This window comes from Mixophyes fleayi, chromosome 10 (assembly GCF_038048845.1).
Source record: "Mixophyes fleayi isolate aMixFle1 chromosome 10, aMixFle1.hap1, whole genome shotgun sequence".
In the NCBI taxonomy this organism is placed as follows: Eukaryota; Metazoa; Chordata; class Amphibia; order Anura; family Limnodynastidae; genus Mixophyes; species Mixophyes fleayi.
The window spans coordinates 29,680,791-29,703,998 of NC_134411.1; the positions used below are offsets into that span (position 1 = coordinate 29,680,791).

The following is a 23,208-nucleotide window of genomic DNA, read 5'->3' on the forward strand; positions in this document are numbered from 1 at the left end:
TCAATCTAAATTCCCTAACATAAACACACACAGATAGAGACAGAGACTAGGGTCAATTTTGTTAGCAGCCAATTAGCCTACTAGTATGTTTTTGGAGTGCGGGAGGTAACCGGAGCACCCGGAGGAAACCCACGCATACACAGGGAGAACATACAAACTCCACACAGATAAGGCCATGGTCGGGAATTGAACTCATGGCCACAGTGCTGTGAGGCAGAAGTGCTAACCACTAAGCTACCGTGCTGGCCAAACATTCTGTAACTTGTCTTGTTTTCCAAGCCAGGGATAGTGAGACATAAAGTTATAGAGTTATAGAGGTAGGCAGAGCCACCTAGCGGATTCAGGGCTGAGAAATTCAGTTCCGTGCGCACAACCTAAGGGGTGGGACCGCGCTAATCCTAACTGGCTTTTTGTGTGCAGCATCGGCAAAGGCAATTGAACTCATGACCCCAGCGCTGTGAGGCAGAAGTGCTAACCGAGATGGAGCCTCCGAAAGGGGGGGACCAAAATCTTCATGGTAGGCCCCAAATTTTGCTATGGAGTGATGCAGTGCTCCGCCCCTTTTTTCACTACCATGTAAGGTGTACAAGACAGGATGGTTTGATCTGTTGTCGGGATATATTACACTATCAGAGACATGAAGTATTACTGTTTTGTTGGGTTGCACTAATCAATGCTCCATCTTCTGCCTCCCTGCAGATACAGAACCCGTCCTGGATCGGGAACAACAACGGGGGATCTCCGGTACCCGCTTGTGTGGTGCCCTGTGACACCGTGTCCTCCTGCATGTCTCCCCACACTCATCCGCATGCCGCCGGAGGAGTCCCAGAGTACCTCGGCGTGGGGGTCCCCGGATCGCACGTGGGTCAGGCGCACATGGGCGGCCTCTTCAGCAGCGCAGCCGTGGGACCTGGGATAAATGGTTACGACTTGAACACTGAGCCCGACCGCAAGAGTTCCAGCATTGCGGCGCTGAGGATGAAAGCCAAGGAACACAGTGCAGCCATGTCTTGGGCCACATGACAGCGCTACCGGCCTGCCAGCAAAACACTGACACTACACCAGTCTCATGGCGCAGACTCACCAATGCGTAACGGGGATGCCTGCTACTTAGTTTCCCAAGGACTAGAAGCTAATCTTGCCAACTATGAGAATCCCACTTCTGACGCCATGCTGGGATTGCTACAAAATGGGTTTGCAGATAGAGCGAGTGTGGGTTAAATAAACCGACAATCCAGATATAGATGTGGTTAACGATCAGGGATATTTTACCTTCACGACAAGAAAGGCAGCAATGTATTGAAGCTTCTAATAGTGAAACCTGGTATCATCGGGTGCATTAATAACTTCCTCCTAAATCCCACCGGCTATTTCCTGTTTAATTCTCCCCCCTGGTCATGCATTGTGGGCCCCTCTGAAAGCAGTGGAATAACACAACATACCAAGGTGTAGTGGGGATCTGGTACCCTTCCCAGATTGTCAGCCATCACTATGATATTCAGGCAGAGTTGGCAAGTACCTTAGGGTTATATAATTTCCAAAAAAAGGCACAAAACAAAAAAAAAAGCTTCAGGCTGGACAGGGAGTAGCTGCCAATTTACGCAGACGTTGAAGTTTATGTTGTCTTGGAAATTGGATTGGTGTGTGTGTGTATTTTCCTTTTAGCTTCAATTATGCATTTCTTAGCAGCGAGGGGCCTGGAAAATCCAGGCTGCAATTACCCGCTCACAGCGCCAAAATACCTCTGTTAATCAGGAGGTAAATGGTGATAAACCCACCAATTCATGGGGCGAGCTCTGAGATTGTACCGAACTCAACAGTACCCTACAACAGCTCTTCTACGGAATGGTTACTGTCAAACATAAATTGATACATTATTCACCAATAACACATGACGTATAGATGATTGAGGAATGCTTTGCGTGTTTTAAGTTAAAATAAGGTCAAAGATCCCATGTTTTCCTTAAGCAAAGTAGGCTGGAGAACTCAACTATGCCTTTTTTCCAAAATAAATTAAAAAAAACGATCCAGATTATTTAGAACAACACTTATTTTGGAGCCATATACCCAGAAAAATCAAGCCAATATGCAGATATTGCTCTGTGTGGAGAGCTGAAATGCAGACTATTGTTCTCTGTAAGGTTCCCTGCTGTGTCCTTCAATAAACTTGTAGAGTTCAGAGCCAGACCGAAACCTGGAACATATGAAATACACATGGGGACTAGCTTCATCTCAGCTCAGTTGTATGCCTGTGTTGTTACAATTGTGGGCATCCAAATTCAATGCAATAGACCAATGCAATGTGTATCTTGCATGTGCCCGGTTCCTGCAACAGTTCAAGTATTTATTTGTAAATGTTAATAGAATCTGTTTTAAATAAGGCAACGTGGATATTAGGCTTAGTGGTTGTTACGATTTAAATGACAACACAATTCTGGATAGTCAGAGTAAAATATAAAAAAAACAAAAAACCCCCAAAAGAGTTGAGCAGGTGGAAACTGAATTAACAGCCAGTTTCAGGGTACTTATACATGGGGTGTTTATCCAGGGCCGGATTAAGGGAATGGAGGCCCCTGGGCTAAGGGGGCCTCCATTCCCCCGTGAGGGCCCCCCCCCCCATGATCGCGCCCCTGCCTGCGCGCCCCCGACAGATCAATACTGCTGCTGAGCACTTTCAAGGGCCCCCTGGATGCCATAGGCCCCTGGGCTGTAGCCCAGTTAGCCCTATGGTTAATCCGGCCCTGTTTTTATCTCACAGATTTCATTAACTTCCTTGCAGGTGGCTGTAGTGTTCACTGAAGTTCAGAAGGCCGATTAGACCTATCCACAGTGTATAATCACCCCCGTCTCAGATGATCCAACAGGTTTAGAGAGCTGTGCGAGGGAGGTTACCATCTTTCCCCTGGATTAAGTGTTCAAATCAGCAACTGCATTTGAGGTTCCCTTGTATTTCCTATTTGGAAAGATTCCAAATAAACCATTTCTGCTCTTCGTGTTTCAGTGCAAATAGACACAACTCAGCCTGTAAGTTTCCTCACGGACACAAGGCGACGGACACCGATTGTCTCCCGAGTTTAGCTGAGGTTTCCTCGTCGTTAATATTTGCGCTCAGAAAACGCAGCAGATCCAAAATAGATGCTAAATGCGGGATTCTGGGATTTATAGAGTGGCGTCTACACAGAAAAGCTTTTTAGCTATTCCAGCCAAAAACGAAGATCTGCTTGTTTCATGTTTCAGCGGAATAAAGAGTTGCTGGGTACTTTTGGTGTAAACAGTCCTTGACATTTAAACAGCATTTCATATAAGGAGAGGGGGGGGGGGGGTGGACAAGTATCCAGCATTATACACAATTGCATGGCTTCCAGTACTTTAAAACAAGCAAGCTTTTCCGTGAGTAATTGGTGTATCGAATCACAATCAAGCTCTGTTTGGAGCTGGAGAGCTGCCTAAGGTTACGGCTGGTATCTGCGGCCAAGGGTTTGGCTGTGTTTAGAGGACCGTTAAACCGCAGATACAATTTGATCTAATATAAAAACTATCTTGTGACATTCAGAATACAGGGTGTAATAGTCCCTATATCTGAAAGGGGGGTGTTTACCCAAATCCCGGGGCAGAACTTTAACCACGCACCCCTTAATATGTCGTGCCCTCAATGCAAGGAAATCTGCTGTGTAACAGCCATATAACTGTATACAGTGTTGGCTAACCTGTGACACGCCAGGTGTTGTGTAACTACAAGTCCTAGCATCCTCCGCCAGCTATCAGCTAGTTATCTACTGGCAAATCATGCTGGGGCTTGTAGTTTCACAACACCTGGAGTGTCACAGGTTAGCCATCACTGGTATAGAAGAAGAGCAGAATTGCAGAACTGCATATTAGCCACGTGGGTTAGTTCGCACCAGCCCAGTTACTCTTAATTCACCGGTTTTTACTCTTTTTATGGGTATTGCAATGTGTCCTTTCAGTGCAGTCTAAGATTTTAATGAGCCCTTAAAATTGTAGACTTATTTCTCCTGCGGTAACGTGCGCTAACCGTACAATGGACTGTATTTGCAAAAGTGCAATACCCCCCCCCCCCCCACCTAAAGGGGTAAATGTATCAAGCTGAGAGCTTTACGGCGGGTTTGAAAAGTGGAGATGTTGCCTATAGCAACCAATCAGATTCTAGCTGTCATTTTGTAGAATGTACTAAATAAATGATAGCTAGAATCTGATTGGTTTCTTCAAACTCGCCGGAAAACTCTCGGCTTGATACATTTACCCCCAGGTGTCATGACAAAAGTATGCGTCAGTTTCCATGCGGTTTTTACCTTATTTCTAAAAGCCCTTTCATGCGTATATTTGTGTATGTTACAGGTAGAATGAAATGTTTCAGGTGGGAACACAATTATTTTGTGACTAGTGGATGTTTGTGCGGTTACTATTTCCCGTACTGTCACTCCAGGACGGCTTATTCTAGAATAACTTCAGTGAGCAATACAGGAATGTATAAAGGAAGCCTCAGCCAAAAGGCCCAAGGAGTAAACAAAGTCTTGTAAGAATGCATCACTTGTAAGGAAGTTATTTCCAGTAAAAAGAAGTCCGGTGGGCTGTCACAGAACACACTCCTGATTATGATGGATGGTGAAAACGGCGGTAGTTCAGGATAGTCTTTGATAGCTTTCAGAATTAAATGTATAATCTACACAGAGCATACACAAATTCAGAACACGTCCTGTTTAAAATTTCCTATCGCTGAAGATAGAACTAAGGTCAACGACCAGTTAGGTCTCCACCCCGGCTCAATTTATACATTTATAATATTACCTTGGTTAATTCTGCAACGGAAGGAGAAAACAAAAAATGATTGAGTGTTCCAAGGGACGACAAATATTTATTTTGAAGAAGTAGATCATGATAATATGTAGATCTCACATGAAAGGAAAAGAATCCTTTCTTTTTTTTTTCCCGGGGGGGAGTCAGTCCCACAATCTCAGAATATTTATATTGCTAAAGATACTCCGGAGACAGTCTGTAATCATTGTGATAATGCGAGATCCTCTGACTACATAAAATGGCACAGTGTGTTCCTAGCCCAACCTGGGTGGATTGTAATTGACAAAACAGTAACCATCATCAGTTTAAAGATGTGATTTTGTAACTATTACATCCTGAATAATTCTTACAATTTCATTAATAGAGGCATTACTGTTGCAAGCTGTTGTATGAGCTTGAAGGTTTTGCATCGAGATGTCTGCAAAATTCTATACCTACTTCATAGTAAGGAAAGGGGTGGAGAGGGGGGAGGGGTCTGACAACCGCACAATATAAATGGTTGTCAACTGACATTTTAGCTGGATATCAGAACTCTGCAGCAGCTAGATGGGCAACCCCTTTAAATACTACTGATTGCAAAGAGCAGTTCCTTATTGAGTAGAAAAATAATTTGGGAGGGGGGGGGGGGGGGGGTCTCTGGATGAACCAAAAACTAGAGGGTGAGTGAGGATAAGTGGCGTGAGAGAGAACAAAACCTCAGTGTAATGCTGTTCCTCTTTATAAAGTGTTGCTTGCATAACGATTTGCTTTTGCCTAACAAGACTGGGTTGAACACATTTTAACATTAAAATATTAATTAAAAAAAAAAGTTGTATATAGGCTCTGTTGCCATCTCTACATGTATTATGCTAATGAGCTATTAAAATGGTGGTTCTTAAAAAAAATAAATCTGAATGTGTACTTTGAGAAAAACATGAAAACTGTATTATTTATTAATCCTGTTTGATGAGAACCAGGTGTCCTCCGTTCCTCAACCCCATAGAAGTCTAAAGTGTATTCAATAAATTAGTTCAAGTACGACACATCCTGGAGAGCATGGGAACCAATCAATTTGCAGCATTCATTGGTTAGACTACATTAGGCTGTTAAAAGATGAGAGTGGATTGGTTAATAGGGGTAACACACACAGTTGGCCTCGATTGAATGACTTTCAGACCTGTCAGTTGTAAAATGAGAACACACAGGGGACAACGGTGGACAAAGATGTCCCCACGTTGGTCATTTTTAGGAGCAAAATTTATACTGATAAAGAACATAAAAGAAACATAACAAAATTCAAATTGAAACCTATTTATACAGAGATCAGGATCTCCAATTGCTATGTGATCAGCCTTCGCGATGACACCAACATGTATATTACTGACCGATAGAGCGTTTCTTGAACACAGGCTGTTGTAGTGTATGTTGTTGCTAACAGGGCACATTATCGATTCCAGATCAGCCATTCATAGAGCAATAAACATCTGAATGTTTGCAGAGTAAACAGAACCGTTCTGACGCTCAAAGAAAGGTGTTTACTCTCTTCTATAACATATAAATACACTAATATACATGTTCTTTTCCACTTTAGGCTGTGGGGTGTGAAGTAACTGAATGCAGCTCAGACCAGAAGTCATACCGGACTAATTGCCCTCTACAAAGATGTACACATGGTACTTTGGAATTGGCATTGACCACAAGGAAATGCTTTTAGAGATGTTGCCGTCAGCACCAGTTACAGCGTTCCGCGTGTTCGCCTTTATAGAGGACAATTAGTCACATTCTTGTGGCTCAAACTTACCCCCCTATCGAAGATACATAGAACTGGCAGTAACATAGCACCTGATCCAGATTTAAAAAAAATAAGAGAATTCTACATTTCTACGTTACATACACATTGATACTAACCTTCGTTATAGAAGGGGAAAGAACATCTAATCATCAATTTAACTTTACTATAACATATTTTAGTAGATAAAAAGAGAGCACTCGAGGGGGAACCACACCACAGGAGATGAAATAGCTACGAGTAAACTGATTTTATGGCCAGAAGAAATGACACGTTTGGTTTCAGTTATGAATCCCAAGCTGTGACTCCGGATGTGCAGCTCGCTAAGGTTTAAAGAGCTTTGATGAATTAGTTTTCCAAGAATGCAGCAGTAATCATCACCTCTGTCTTCCCCGTGCTCTCCTCCGCCAGACTTGTGACAAACAGGTAATATATGATTTCAGAGGTCCAGACCTGAGCTGCTGACAAGGCGTACAATGGATGGGGGAGGCTCTAGATTGGTAACAGAAGGCAGCTGACCGAGGAAAAGTGGGGTCCTGCTGTTAGAAAAGTGGGAAGAACCCCAGAAAATACACATCCTTTTCTAATGAGAAGCAGAAATTTTAAAGGAGAATGATGCAGACCTAACCAGTAAAACTAATAAGGGGAAGCCCTTTTTGTAGATTCTGCCTGTGCAATGGTATAAGATATTTATATTGCGCCAACATATTCTACAGCGCTTTACAATGAGCAAACGTTACTCAGGCTCATCGGTTCCTGCCCCAGCGGAGCTTACAATCTAATTTCCGCACCTTCACGAGCACCCAAACACAAGAGTCAATTCGTACAGAAGGCGAGTCACTTACCTGTATGTGTTTGGATGGGGATGATGGGAGGATACACACATAACATAGGGCGAACCGAGCAACTCCAGGTAGAAATTCAAACCACTGTGCCACCCCGACAAAAGGTGTATTGCGGTATGACCACACAAGGCCTTAAATGGTAACGAATCTCAAAAATACACACATTATTGAGCGCGATTTCCGTACTACGAACTCAATTCAACCAATGAAAATGTTAGAAAAAGGCCCACAGCCTGCATGTTCGATAACGATGCTCAACTGTACCCAGTCGCCCCCAAACAGCGGAGGCTGGCATTTTGTAGGGTGAACCCATACGAAGGACCTAGGAACCGGTGACTCATGAATATTTGGTCATGAAGCGATGGAACCGGTTTCTAGTGAACCAATAGGCTGCGGTCTCAAGATTCATCCGGCAAATCGGCTTCCTCTACTGTGTCTAGTACTCAGGTACGCTTTAAGGGCCTGAGTCATTAAGGAAAGTGAAGCAAAAAAAAAAAAAGAGTAAGTGTTCTCTGGTACAAACCATTTTACAAAGCAATGGGTGCAAATTAGTTCATTATTTTGCACATAAGTTGGCTGTTTTTTCATCTAGCACACAAATACTTGATAGCTTTATTTTTACACTGAAATATAAAGTTGATCTAGGACATACCCTACCCCAACTATAAATCTCTCCCCACTTTTTAAATTCATCTCCCCCTCCAATGCAACATGGTTTTGCCCAGGTGCAAAGTTACTAGTTTAAACTTTACCCTCCTTAATGACTCAAGCCCTAAATGTTCAGTAAAGCAAGGGCACTTTATGATTATAGCTGTACCTTGTGTTTTAATCTAATGAATGGAGGATGCTTTTTGGCACAGTTAAAGTAGCATCACAAATATATCGCTATCGTTATAAAGATACTATTTTTAAATCAACATTCACAGTTACAAGTCAGCTGTAGGTAACAGAGGTGGTTTGTTTTTTTATTACATCGGTTAAAAATGTCTCTTTAATGTTTAAAGTATTCAGAAGAACACAAGTTAATATGGAACAGAAATATAAAGTACGCGTAAGCAAAACCCCCTAATATCTCTCGTCAACCACTGTAAGATCAGCGCGAGGAAAGTGGGGGCGTTTACTTATTTCCAAAAGCATAAAGCAGAAGTATTTTAGGAAGTGACATGGATCAGTAAAAATGTACAGATATTAAACAGTTTCAATGGATAAGTTATAGACTATAAATCAAAAAGAAATAGCAGCGTAATCATCTGTGTTTTGGCCATACTGGTGAATTAAATAAAACATTGTAGAGTTAGTAGAGACATTTAGTGCCAAGTTCTAAAAATAGAGACGTTCTGTAACTAATATAAACAGACCTTTAGTTACTGAAAAGCTCTAAAACTATGTATTTTAGCAGAAGTATTCTTTGATATCCCGGCAGGTGGAATAGTCTGCTGTAAGAATGTAATGTTAGTTGTATACTCTCTTCCAGGGTTTGTACACCCAACGTGTGTAGGTTACAGAATTACAATCATTAACTTCTATTGCACACGGGTCCGTCCAGGAAGTTCCACAGGATTAAAAGAAAACAATAAAATATATAAAAATAGGAAGTAGTAGTTATGCATCTTGTTTGTCAACCGTAATATCACAACATTGATAATACAAAAATATTAAAGATGAAACAACTTATGTCCGCAACAATTGCACAAGGGTTACAAAGAACCGTTAAATTGACAAGAAGTGGGAAGGCCGTTTTAGAAGTCGGTTCGGATAATTCGTCTTTTCAGATGGCATCCACTGTTCCACCAGTGTATACAGTTAGCGTTACAACAATAGCTGTATTACACAACACTCGCCCTCTTGGTGTTTGACACGTGATCGCAGGATGTGATTCACGCCAAACATTTTTGTGCAGCATTTGGCTGCCTCGTCATGAAATGTGCTTTTGAGAATGATGCTGGAATATGCATTGAAAAGCTAAAATACTTAAAAGGTGCCAGTGTCCTTGTGGACATATCCCACGTCTCCATAAGGTCAGGGAGCTCGCCCTGTGATGGTCTTATACTGGCTGAGCAGGCGGGGGACCCGGACACAAGTCTCCCAGTTACAGGCTGCCGATGTTGGGGAAACTTTTCAGCTTCTCAGGAAAGTCGTCTTTGTACAGTACAGGATCTGCCCGATGCTCCACCACCTTCAGGGGCATAGTGCCAAACACCGTGGCAAATTTATTAATGCATTCTGACCTGTAGATAGAAGAGAGGAGAGAGGGCAGAGAAAGTGATGTATAACCGTAAGGGAGAGAACTGCAAACAAGTGATTTATTGTAAAATCCATCTCTTTATTAGAGCTTACTCTACTCCTACTCTAATGCCCCCTTACACCTACCCTACTCCTACACTAATGCCACCTCACATCTACCCTACTCACACCTAATACTACCAACACTAACACACCCTCACACCAACCCTACTCCCATCTATACTACCAACACAAACACACCCTCACACCTACCCTACTCATACCAACCCTACTCCCACCAACCTAATACTACCAACACAAACACACCCTCACACCTACCCTACACACACCTATACTACTCACACTAATGCATCCTCACACCCACCCTACTCCACACACCGATCAAAATAACTGTTTAATTGCAAGCTTTAAAAAGCGCATAAAAAGGTATCTGCTGTGCATGCATAAATAGATCAACCTTTTTACTGTTTTATTGTTGGATGAAGGGTCCAAACAGACTGGAGCTACAACTGTTGTCATTTAACCTATTTTACAAAGGAGAATACAGTGACCAGGGTGCAAGGTAAATCGTAACAAATTTATCTGGAGGTCCACAGCGGAGATCAGCGAGTTTATAAATCGGACCAATCAGACCGAGTGGTGCAGAATAGCCGGATGAGAATACACAACAGCTGATAGAGGCGCTGTTTGTCCCCCTAGTAATAGCAGAAGATGGCACCTTGGTGCAGCTTGTGTAGACATGAACAGAGCCATTTACCACTTCTAAGTGTTCGTTCAGGGAGAGACCTTCGCAGCTTACCAAGGTCAGCACACAACGGTTGTGAGACACGGAAACCTCATGTGGAGTGATATGGGAGAAGAGAACATAACAGCCTCCAGTAGAGGAATACTTCTACAACACCCCAGCATGCTAGAAAGCAGTCTGTACTCTGCAGAATATTATAGCAGATTTCCAAGACTCTTACAACTTTTCACGGTTGAAGTTTGAGATATTCTGCCCAAAGTTACAGAGAAGCCATCTGCTGAAGCTCTGCTGGACGTCCACGCGTTCTTATCTACAGGAGATCCATCTCGAATCCCACGTAGGGCGAGATCATTACTCAACACGCATGACACGACTCCAGCCGACATGCAACCCCTTAAGTCCCTGCCTCAGCCCTCAATCATTGCTCCTGGAGCTTCCTGCAATCGCAACTCAGATGTAGAAAACTGTAGATTTCTGCTACATGTGCAAAGCGTGTGAAAGTCTTGAAATAAAATGTTCCACACACGTGCTGCTATATCTTAGGTTGTAACACACCTACCACACACAGCATTTCATGCTATCCAGTGGCTGATGGTATTTATTGCACATATAAAGAGAACCCAATAGATCAAGTAACACACAAACGTATATACTTTTTCATTAATTTACGGATCAAAATGATTGGGCTCTTTATCTACTTTTAGGACTTCGCTGAAGATCTGAACACATTTAAGGTCACGTTTATGCAGAAATTCAGAACATTCTAATGGGTTCACAAACTTTCCAGCACTACTTTAACATTGAAAAGACACGCTCCCTCCCTCAATTTTTACTTAAAAAATAAGCTATATTAAAAAAGTTACATACAAATAGAATTAGAATTACTTTGGTTTCATATTTCTATATTCGATATATCCGTCAATATGAATTCACAATAAAAAAAATTATTTTCAAGCTCGATGTGAAAAATCTCCGTTCACTACAACCCGGTACCAACTGTCGTATTATTTTGGTGTCCTAGAAAACAACCGCCATTCTATAATCCTACACTGATTACACCTAACCGTACTTACCTATGACGTCATCACGTAAACAGATTATAAATTCTCTCTCTTAAAAGAACTGTTCTTATTTGTTTAGACAACAAGTCGCAAAACTCAGACACTTTTACGTTAAGACTTTGCTTGATTGTAATCCTCATTAGGGGGTTGTTGAAAAGCTGCTGGAGATCCAGTTTGCTTTCATACTCTTTAGAATATTTTCCAGAGGATAATGATAATGAACAAATAAAAATGATAGAGGTAGTGTTAGGGGTTAATGGGAAGTCCACTCTAATTGGCTTAATCGACTTTCTTACCCCAGTTGGACAGAGAGATTTGGCAGCTGTAGGAGCAGGGAAGGGGTTAACCTGACAGGCCAGGCATCCAGCAAGAGACTTGCATAGGGGATACAAACACTATCGCTCCCTCCTGTGTCTTTCAATCCTCCCCAAATTCCTGCCATTCCTGGAGCTGTGTGCCTGACAGAGGCATCAGGAGAGCAATCAGCCCTGAACCCCAGGCTCTAGATAAGGCCTGGGCTGGTGGGGAGACACAGACATATGGACAGAGATGAAGTCCTCCTAAGCTCACGTGCGGCTGCTGCAGTCATTTCATCTCTTAACCCCCTCAGAGCGAGGCATTTCTACAGCCTCTGCTGATCACTGCGTTCTCCTCCGTACTGGGGAACAGACATCTTCCTGCAGAAGAATCGCCTCATACTGCGCTTGGCTGCGGAGCTTCCACCGGGGAATCTAACCCCACGGAGCAGAATGAATTGACACCGTCTTTGTAAATTCACTAGAATGTAGAAACATTCTGGCACAAATTATTACGCAAAATGGCAAGAAAAAAATAAATTGAACTTGAAGATCGCATCACCGAAACTTTGCACCTTTGCCAGTTCCGTGGTGAATTTGCTGGAAATGTCACCGCAACCAGACGTAGGCCGGGCAGTTTTTATGGCTCACATTTTAAAGTGTTAAATAGATGTTGGTCCCTGTCTGCCTCTGGCATCTACGTCCCTAATTCAGGTGATCAGAGTGAATAAGGTTCATCTCCTTAATTATATTTATCTTAGTGATTTAAAGGCACTGGTCTAGGTGTATATTAATGCGCTCGTCCGTATAAACTCTTCCTAGGTGGTCCTTTAGGTGTCCTACTGAACATAGTATAGAAATCAGGGCACTTTGGGGGCTATAAAGGCTCTGGGGGTTCCCACTATAATGGAAACAGTTCCTAAAGTGCAATGCTTTGTATGTCCCGCTAATTAGAGAGGGGTGTGTCTGTCCCTAGAACCAGCCAGGGAGGAGGGGCCAAGGCCTATTTAAAGCAGCGCCAGCGAGGTGCAGAGGGCGTGAAGGGCTATCACACAGTATTTGATAGAAGATGTAAATGTGACAGCAGCGAGGTACATTAGCCCATCCTCAAAGTACAACTAGTGACCATCACGGGGTCTGCTGCAGACAAAGTCAATAAAATATAATTCACCATCTTTTTGAGACCACCGATAACTACGAGTTACTACACGGTAGCACAAGAACCACTCACCTTTCCACCATATGCGTCTGATCCAGTGACAGCCCGTCGATAGCGGTGCACTCGGGACATTTAAACTTTTTGCGAGGAGTAACCTGGAAGAGGATAAAAGGTTGGCATATGAAACATTGATTACAGAATATGTCTTTGTTAATAAAGTTGTTCTCACATTGAAGACTACTGAGGTTGGGCAGATCAGCGCTAAGCCAGAGACCCAATGAAAACAGATCTCAGGATTATCTTGCCCACACTCCCCCTTCATCGGAAGGACGGGTGATGACAAGCCCTTTAATTCTCTTTTAATGACTTCTCACACCGCCAAGGTCCCTGTGTAAACATCATTTGCTCTTGTGGAGTTTACAAACTCCGTGCGGGCTTCTCCGTAACCTTCACCCAAACGCAGCAGACAAGCCTGAGTTCTCCCCTTACCAACCCTCAGCACAGGGTAATCCCTGGGAGAGAGAGACTGCCAGAGCATTCCCAGAGCTGGCAGGAGTCCTAGGATACCAACCTACAATGCCGCTTAGCAGCCAAGAGGTGCCACAGCAGCACCTGACGATACGAGGCTGCTGATGACACCACTGTTAACGAATGCGTGAAAAGGCTGAAGATCAAAGAGAGGCCGCTATCACCGTGATACCCCGGTAATGCCGGGGATTGGAGAAGATGATTGCAAGATCACTTTTAAATTAACATTCGCGAGGAGTGAAATTTGTAATTAACATTCCTCTGGTCAGCTGTCCCTGGGCAGACAGATGGTCTTCTATATAGGGTACCTAGTGATTCCACTCCTAAAATCTGACAATGTATTGTTCTTGGCTACTGCAGAAACCCTGTACTTCAATAGGCAAGACGTGTACAGACGTCAACAACCTAGAAGGTCAGAGCAGAAGACTATATGAACTGGCCATATCTAGGAGACCTTGATAAACAAAGATAAATGGTGATCTAAGCAGCACACTAAACAAACATAATTAGCTTCATCTTGGGGCAATTTCACACTTTCTGTGTAGTGCTCAAAGCCTAAAAATGCTACCAATTCCAAAATGTCTTCAAACATGAACTGTGCAATAGTTATACCCCAGATTTCACCTGCGACACAAGAAAAGACTTAAGCAGAGAGGTTATGAATTACCTTTTTAAAACGTCATAGTGAATGAATGTTGAATCATTATGTCCCCCTCTGGGTGACCTCACAGTTGTCACAGAGAACAGGGGCTGCAGAACGACCCGTACCGAACAGGACGCCAACTTCTAACCAATGTGCAAATGGCTCATCGGGCCTTTAGTTTTAGAATTCTCTGGTTACCAATGAGACTGTAAGATGCAGCATAGAGGGTCCTCACGTGTTTTGTTATATATTGTAATCAATGTATGTTTGCTGTGACTCCGTACAACACTAACAAATATGCTCCACTTTATAAATAAAGTATAAGAAATGTTCCCCTCTATCAAGAGATGTTCCACATTTTCTCTGTGCGGTCACGTACCGTGTATCACAAATGTGCTACGTCTGTATAAGCCTGGTTGACCCAATGTTACCAGTGTAGAATACATTTTGAATGATTAAAAAGACAGGATATACAAAGCGCAAATTCAGCTACGCTCAGCGGCTTGACGTTGTGTAGAGGTCTACCCATGTGACAGAGGACAGGTGTTTCAAACTTTATTCTCAGACATTTCAAATAGAATTTAATAAGCGTTGGCTCTGCAGACACCAGAAAACAGGACATATACTAAGAGAAACAATCACCTTAATAGGAGCTTTCCCCGTCACGTTGGCGACCAAGAAATTCATGGCGATGTCTTCACAATTCATGTGCGCGTCCACCCAGTTCTTGATGTCTCCTGGCATTTTGTATGTGTACAGGTAATTAAAATACTGCCAGTAAAGGACATGCCAAGGAAAGAATAAAGGTCTGGGTTAAGCTGGCAGCGACATTTTAAACACATTTAAACAGGCTACATAAACACAAGTCTTTCTTATTTATTTTCCAACATCTTACAGTCAAGCAAACAGGAAAAGCATTATATGCATAAATAAAGCGATTTAAAAGACGAGTCCGCTGTCCGTAAAACTATGTCTGGCAATGAGTCGAGAACCAGGACCACAAGTAAAATACCAATTACACTACAAAATATTCATACAAAGGGATAATGTCCCTCCTACTCTAAATCATAAGGGTATTACAAGTCACCAAAGAGTTGTTGGCCACATAAAGTCATATGGCCACAAGGACCGCGGTGTGTGTTATAATACCTGGGTTCCCCAAGTGATGTCTGCAATTATAATCAATGACATCCGAGCTCACAAATACTATTTGCAGGAGTTTCATCATCACCATCATCTATTTATATAGCGCCTGCAAATTCCGTAGCGCTTTACATTTGGGAACAAACATTAATAAGACAATACTGGGTAATACATACAGACAGAGAGGTAAGAGAACACTGCTCACCAGCTAACAATCTATAGGACAATGGGAGTTTGAAACACAAGGGCATGTGCTACATCATATTGCACACTGGACCAGCTAGAACGCAAAGGTAAAAGTATTGAGTGGGCTGTGTGTGTACCAATGTTGGTCAGAGGGTTGTTGTCTTGTGTTAGCTGTGTAGAGGGTGGTAATAGGGGAGTTTAAGATGGTGGTTGAGGAATATTATAAGCTTGTCTGAAGAGGTGGGTTTTCAGAGAACGCTTGAAGGTTTGGAGACTAAACGAAAGTCTTAATGTGCGAGTGAGGGAATTCCACATAGTGGGTGCAGCCCGAAAAAAGTCCTGTAACCGAGAATGGGAGGATGTGATGAGAGTGGAAGAGAGACGCAGATCTTGTGCAGAACGGAGGTGTCGAGTAGGGAGATATTTTGAGACAAGTGAAGAAATGTATGTATGTCGGTGCAATTTTGTTGACGGCCTTGTATGTTAGTAGATCATAGAGTTTACAGATAATTAGCGACATACAAGATCTCTTCACCTAAAATTAAGTTTACACCTATTAAACGCATGGGGAGGGACTGGAGTATAAATTGTACTTCCTCACAGCCCAACCCAACGCATTTCATACTTAGCACGTTAGCCAACAGCACTGTGCGACCATCAATCAGGGAAGGCTGCTAGGCTACCGAGTGCATAGTAACTGGATGGCTGTAATGATGATAAAGCAGCTGCAAACATTGGCACTGGTTAGGCACAACGTGTATCTAGGTTGTTACACACAACAGATCACAATGAAGTTAGTTTGACATGGACTTTATTTATCACATGGTTCCAATCATCTGGTGTGTGCGTGTTACAGCAAAACTGTGTTTGCCCCCATCGAAATGCCAGTTGCCATCATCATTGCTAGTGGTGATGTGAAAATTTCGCAGTGCCGTACAGTCGGGGAAACAAGACATACATAAAAAAAAAAAAAAAAAAAAAAAAAGGGAGACTTAATAAATGTAGACAAGAAAACAAAGAGCAAGGAGGACCTGACAATCTTATCTGCCATAATAATATATAAGCGTCTAATTACCTTGTGATAGAAAGCCGCCCCAGTCAGCACCATCGACACCTCATTGGTCCACTCTGACTCGTACTTCCACTTGCTCATCTCATGGTCCCAGAGGTGGAGTCGTCCCGGGTATCCCACCAGCCGGTCAGGGAACTCCCGCCATACCTGGTCAATGGGAAAATCGCTCAATGTCAGCTGTCAAAGGACGATGTACTATAAGTCAGACATAGCACTAGCAGTACTGATCTACACGGACAACGTTAGAACGGTTCCTTGCTACCTGCCTCCGCTGTGTGTAGATGATGGTTCCAATGTTATATCACCATGGAGTAAATTTATAAAGCTGCGGGTTTGAACAATTGGAGATGTTGCCTATAGCATCCAATCAGATTCTAGCTGTCATTTTGTAGAATGTACTAAATAAATAAGAACTAGAATCTGATTTGTTGCTATAGGCAACATCTCCACTTTTTCAAACCTGCAGCTTGATAAATCTACCCCCTTTCGCCACTGGGAGAGTAATTATGTAGGTGTCGGGTGGTTCATCAGGATCTTTTAATAGACCTCCCTAACAATGACACCTCACAGCAGATGCCGCAGACATCACAGTGATCGCTCCCTGATAATTAGAGCTCCCCCATAACTTGTGTCAGATATAACTCTGCTCCGATTCAGGACTGGATGGAACACGACAGAAGCATTGGCGATACGGCTGGACAAGGAGAAACGAGCAGACCCCTGGCCAGTGCCATGGGACAAGGAGGGGAAAACGTGTGCACGAGGGGGGTGCAGTGAAGGATTTGTTACGCTGCCGCAGACAGACGTGTCACCCCCTGAGTATGCAGCTGGATACAATCAGACCCCCATCTCCGTCACTTCATCCATAACTCGACTGCTGACAAGAGGATCAAAACTACAGGAAAATGAGAACAGGCTGAGCGATCATTAGCAGCACCCCGAAATGTTAAACATGCTACTGGCCACATTAAATAGGTCTGATTTACAGGCTTGGAGGGGGGAAGGAAAAGGTCAGACAATACGTTCGGATGAAGAATGAGAACGGTCAGTGAAATCACAGATTTACCCGAGAGGCCAAATATAAAAACATTAAAAAGCCAGGTCCTGATACTGTATACACATCACTGCGTCTTCATTTTAAAGACTTCTACCCATTTCAGATTATTATCCATCACACCTAAAATATGCTCTGTTCAAACACAACATGCTGACAGATTAGATGTGAACACTTTGGGCATTTTGAGTCCCGAACGTACGCGTCAAATCAGGGTTGCAAAAATTGCCTATGTTTCTGGAGTCCTAGTTATCACACAATGTAGCAGTACTTCTACATCAGGCTATATGTTAGGCGCACAAATGTGCTTTCTTACGTCCAACTATGGCGTAGAGATTTGCTGAGCGGTGCTCGTTGTAAATGAGAAGGACGTATTACCCTATTCGTACGCAACACGATATATACTGTATATGCAATGACGTGTCAGATAAACGAGAGAAGAGTGTAATTAATAAATGTGAAACTAGCATTTTCCATATAAAAGGTTATGAAATACACCGCCATAAGTAGTTTAGAAATAAAACAACAATCTTCTTTCCTGCAGCAGTCTAATGGGAAATGACGAATAAGCAATCTGAATAGACAGCCGCGACTTGACATAATTTAGCTGCAACGCTAATGAATGAAGAACCATCAGCTGGATAGGTCATTACACAGCCAATCAGAAACTAGCTAATGCCTCTGATGTCATCACCCTCATGTATCTTTACACCAGGCCTATGTAACCCACAGAAGATACACTTCTTAGGAGGCGTATTTTGGGACACGTTCCCATCCAATTAGCACATATCCCCAGGGGTTGTGCTACACTCACGTGTACACGCTCTTACTGTACTCAATTTACGTTGGCTCGCCCACGTTCAACCTCGCCAGACATTAGGGGCTACAAGTCAAAGAGGAGCTCGAATCTAAATATGGATACATTTAGATACAATGTATAATTTTACTCCATAAACGGACACACGTCCGACTGTCAACGAGGACCTATGTTTGGAAACGATCCAGCGCACAGAACCCGTTAAAGCGTACGAGTCGCCCACACAGCGGTGGCAGCCGTTACGTGAGCTGAGCCGACCCTAATACTACCTCCTGTCTCTGGTTTCCACTGAACGAAAGCTGCATTCTCATGAATATTACTTCAACCCAATAACACGGCTGCCTCCGCGGTGCACAGGCGCTGAACGCCCTTTATGTCCATCCGCTTATTTTAAGCCTCGGATTGAACAGCTCACTGACCTACAAACACGGAGGAAACTAATACTCTTTGGCCACCGAGCGGCATGACCCAGTAAAAGTGTGACCGTTAAAGGATGCTTCTCCCCAAATATATAGTGGAAATGTATTTTTAAACTACTAGAATACCTAAACAATCTGTCTCCCCCGGGGCAAAAAAACCCAGCTCGAAATCTAAGCTGGAACAAATGACTAGCATGATATACAGTGACGTTTTATGGATTCACGTTCTTTAGAACAATAGTATTCTTCAGCAAGGTGTTGTCCAACTTCAGATTACTTTAACATGTTGGCTTGTTCTGACCTCCTCTACCTTTCCCTAAACACAATATTGTTTTCTAGCCTCTTTTTAACCATATCTTTATATCATCAGAACGAGTTGCTGATGGCCATTGCTCTGTTCTATGCATCATATACAACTGCGTCCAGGGGTGAGAGTCACATCCGGGTACACACTCAATTTCTTTACACGACAAACGTAAAAGCCAGAAGGACACAGCAATGTCTTTGGTAAAGGCTGCGGGAGGACAAGGGGCGCCGGATTCATTAAGGATCTTAAATAAGAAGTTTCTTATTTCAGTCTCCTGGACAAAACCATGTTACAATGCAAGGGGTGCAAATTAGTTTTCTGTTTTGCACATAAGTTAAATACTAACTGTTATTTCATGTAGCACAAAAATACTTGATAGCTTATTTGTACACTGAAATTTAAAGTTGACATTTGTGTGCTACATGAAAAAACAGTCAGTATTTAACTTATGTGCAATTAGAAAACTAATTTGCACCCCTTGTATTGTAACATGGTTTTGTCCAGGAGACTTAAATAAGAAGTTTCTCAAGTTAAGATCCTTAATGAATCAGGCCCCAGATCATGTCAATGCAATAAAACATGAAAGCAGAAATCCCATTTATTTAAGGCTGCAGACATCATATTCCTTCCCGACAAACAGACAAGACAGCCCATGAGTGCCAAATGTATTATAAATAGAACGGACGCAGCTTAATCCTCTGCATCAGATACCACAAAGAACTGGGGCCAATATGCTGCAATATTAGGTCTCCGAACAGCGGGGGACAGCGTGGAAGGCGGCAAGGGGCCTATTTCCCACAGAACCGTGCCATCCGGCTGCTGGCACCAACACTGTGATTGCCCAACTCACAGGGGACAGTAACAACGTCTAGGCCTCAAGCCCAGTGCACCAGCTTCCAGAGAAGAGCTGGACTTCTCAGTACATAGTTCTTACTCATCACAAACACAACATTGGCACATTCTGGTCCTGTCCCCAAGGTAAACAAAAATAAAAAAGTTATTTTTCTTCTTTTCCCACTTTTCAGGGAATGAACATTTCTTTTATGCATTTCCAATAATTTTACGCAGATACCACAGGACATCAAAGTTCTACAGTTAAAGGGGAACGCCGCCTTTATTCATAGGCCTTGGATACAATAAGAAATCTGCCAGGACAAAACAAATCAGAAGGCGACGTTCCCCTTTAAGCTTCCAGAATGATAGTTTTCCATTATTATTATTTTGTGCTCTATTTTAGCCCAAAACCAGAAACATTGTTTGGACATAGAACTTAAATTTCCATTTTACAGATTAAGAACAAGACAAGTTCTTGACCGTTTGAACATAGAGGCGACGGACAGGTCTCTTACCTCGTAACCAAACTGCAACTCGTCCGATGTTAACATGATGATGTCATCATCGATGGCCAGCACGGCTTCGGTTTCGATCTCATCATACGGGAAGAATCTGTTACTTAGCTTATTTTCCAGTGTCCTCACCACCTTTAGTGGAACCCGGATCTTGGGCCAAAGACTTTCTGCAAAACGAAGAGTCAGTAAGATGAGACCGCCTTACTAGACAATAAACAAGCTGTATGTATGAACCTTCATATAGAGGCGAGTTTGCTGCCACAGTCGTCCTGCACCAGTTTCACAGGAGCCTCCTATTACTACACTGTGCGGCTGGGAGACCCTGCCCCATCCACTATATAACTCTCAGTCTGTGGCTTCCTGCTGCCTCCATTCCCCTCCTCACATCATCACTACCCCTGTCACACACAGCTCCGTCCTCACTGACATAATTGCTGAAGTGGACAGGTCACTGCCTATCACAGCACATAATCTCCTACTGCTGTGACCATTCTGATGATCCGATTGGCTACAGGTTGTTCTATCCCCGCCCACTTCAAATACAAAATGAATATTGAATACTGTGTTCAGACACTAGTGAAATGCACCATAAAAAAGCTCAGTCCATCACTACTACAGAAAGACACTGTATCCGTCTTCCCTCGCCTTCTCTCGTTTTCGTACCTTGGATCTGTCTACACCCACAATGACGTCAAGTCACGTCCCTCCTCCCCCCACCAAGCGGTTATGAGAATAATCCCATGAATAAGACTGACAGGAGGGCTTTGTGGGAACATAACCGATTTATGGAACAGAGCTAAAACATTGGCTTCGTAGACAAGTCAAGAACTTCCAGATGATTCAATAAAGCCTGAACAGAAGCTATGGGAAATTACTGCAACATGATTATTATACTTACATCGCTTAAAATTTACATTAGACATATACAAACTGTACAACGGATGAGATGTCAAACAATTTTCCCTAACATGCTCACATTTACATTTTGTTTTCTATACATGTTTATTACAATAAATGTGTGTATAGGACTCTGCAGAGCGATCCTTATGCCTCATGTATTCATCATTTAGAGCTTTCAATACAACACTGCCATGTATTGGACAAATAATCATGAAAATTGCAGAATGTGTGCATGGCATTAGCAAGCACAGCATTTCAAAAAATATATATATTTTTTAATAAACTCACAGGAGCACCCTCATTTCACTCAGTAAAGAGGTCGAAAACTCTATGCTAAACAAAATATGTATTTTTCTTTTATAATATCCATCTACATCCTACTAAATGGGTTTCAGCCTGTACAGATTAGTGATCACAATTCCCCTGCTATCAAACAGCAAATCAGGATGAATTTCCAAGTTCTTTTTTAATTTAAACTTTACAAATAAAAAAAATAAACTAAAATAAATGGCTGCGTTAGACAGACAGGGGCATCAAAGAAAGAAAATTAAGATAAATACACTTAAAGCATCACTCCACTGCAGTCTATGTACCCAGCTCCCTGTAGTTTTCAGAGTCTGACCGCACTATTTATTTAAATGAAATTAAAGCTAAAACGTGGAGAGCCGGGGAGACCTTAAGTCTCTGCAGAACTCTCCGAGCCGAAACCAAAGGCGGACTGGCTAATTATCACTCTTGTCGGCTACCGTAAGTAGGCAAGGAACCTCGCCGTGGCCTCTGTTGGAGCACTACGCTGTCCTCTCTTCCTTTGTGATAACTCTTTATTTACATGCGATGATCCGACCCTCGCAAACATCCCCCCAGCCTGCTGTGCACTAAGATCACTTTACAGGCGTTCCAGCCGTTTGTTCTCCTCTGCAGCTTGTGCTAAAACTTTCTAAAACTTTTTACTACTGTAAGTCTGTTCCAGTTAATCACGCACATGCATTCTCAGATGCAGTGAAGCTAGCTATGGTGGGCTTTTTTTTTTTGAGGGGGGGGGGGGGGGTTGGAAGTGGAACACCATTAAAACTCATCCATTACCCCAGTCCAATTAGAAGGAAATGGAACTGGTCATAAAGAAGTGATCTTTGCAGTGTAATCAGAAGGGTCTTATCTGCCACTGTCAAGATTATGACTCACTTCAAACCCATTCCTCAGGCTTAACTCTTCAGAAACATCCTGCCTTTAATGGTCACTAAATGACAGCAGCTTTTTAAGGGTGAGGTCAATGGTGGGATGTGGGCTGGCTGGAAAGCCAAGGCTGGCTCTTATCTTTGGACCCCTGCGCGGCTCTGAGTACACAGCAGCAAAGTCATATAAACTGCCCTGTACAATCGCTTGCTAAATCTAATGATGTCATCCATTGCTCCTAAAGTCCCAGACCAGGGGGGTATGCTCTGCGGAAGAAGGAGTCGCCGGGAAGAACTGCAATATCCTTGTAATATAGAGTGATTAGGTTATCAAATATAATGTAGAAATTTAGTCGCCGATATAGAATACGCTAAAATGCTGCTCTTCATATTTATATAGGATAAGGAACGTCCCTGTGTAATTCTAGAGCAGATTTGCCCAACCTGTGGCTCTCCAGGTGTTGTGAAACTACAAGTCCCAGCATGCTCTACCAGCTATCAACTATCTATCTGCTGGCAAAGCATGGTGGGACTTGTAGTTTCACAACACCTGGAAAGCCACAGGTTGGCCAGGCCTGTTCTACATACTTAAAATCACCAGGAAGTTCCATCTCTGATCGTATGAAAGGTACTTACAACAATAAGAGATAAAGCGTAGAGAAGGAGCGTAGTGGTTACGGTCACT

General features: G+C 42.8%; 2 protein-coding genes across 4 annotated transcripts in view; one reads left to right on the forward strand and one right to left on the reverse strand.

Moving 5' to 3' along the window:
- Positions 1–23,208, forward strand: part of ALX4 (ALX homeobox 4) — a 143,623-nt gene that overhangs the window by 62,556 nt on the left and 57,859 nt on the right. Inside the window, exon 4 of one of the 2 annotated variants that reach the window (XR_012679464.1) lies at positions 700–4,090. Coding sequence is in view for 1 of the 2 variants with exons in the window: in XM_075188314.1 (XP_075044415.1) it covers positions 700–1,023 (324 nt within the window). In the remaining variant the exon portion in view is untranslated. Of the gene's footprint in view, positions 1–699; positions 4,165–23,208 lie in introns of those variants that run through there. The other variant, XM_075188314.1, reaches the window with a different exon arrangement.
- EXT2 (exostosin glycosyltransferase 2) overlaps positions 8,367–23,208 on the reverse strand; it is a 49,602-nt gene continuing 34,760 nt past the window's right edge. For both annotated transcript variants that reach the window (XM_075188313.1, XM_075188312.1), the window contains exons 10-14: positions 20,452–20,618; positions 16,509–16,652; positions 14,747–14,875; positions 13,006–13,088; positions 8,367–9,656 (exon numbers count right to left, since the gene is read on the reverse strand). In XM_075188313.1, the coding sequence (XP_075044414.1) occupies positions 9,518–9,656; positions 13,006–13,088; positions 14,747–14,875; positions 16,509–16,652; positions 20,452–20,618 (662 nt within the window). In that variant the 3' untranslated portion in view covers positions 8,367–9,517. The remainder of the gene's footprint in view (positions 9,657–13,005; positions 13,089–14,746; positions 14,876–16,508; positions 16,653–20,451; positions 20,619–23,208) is intronic.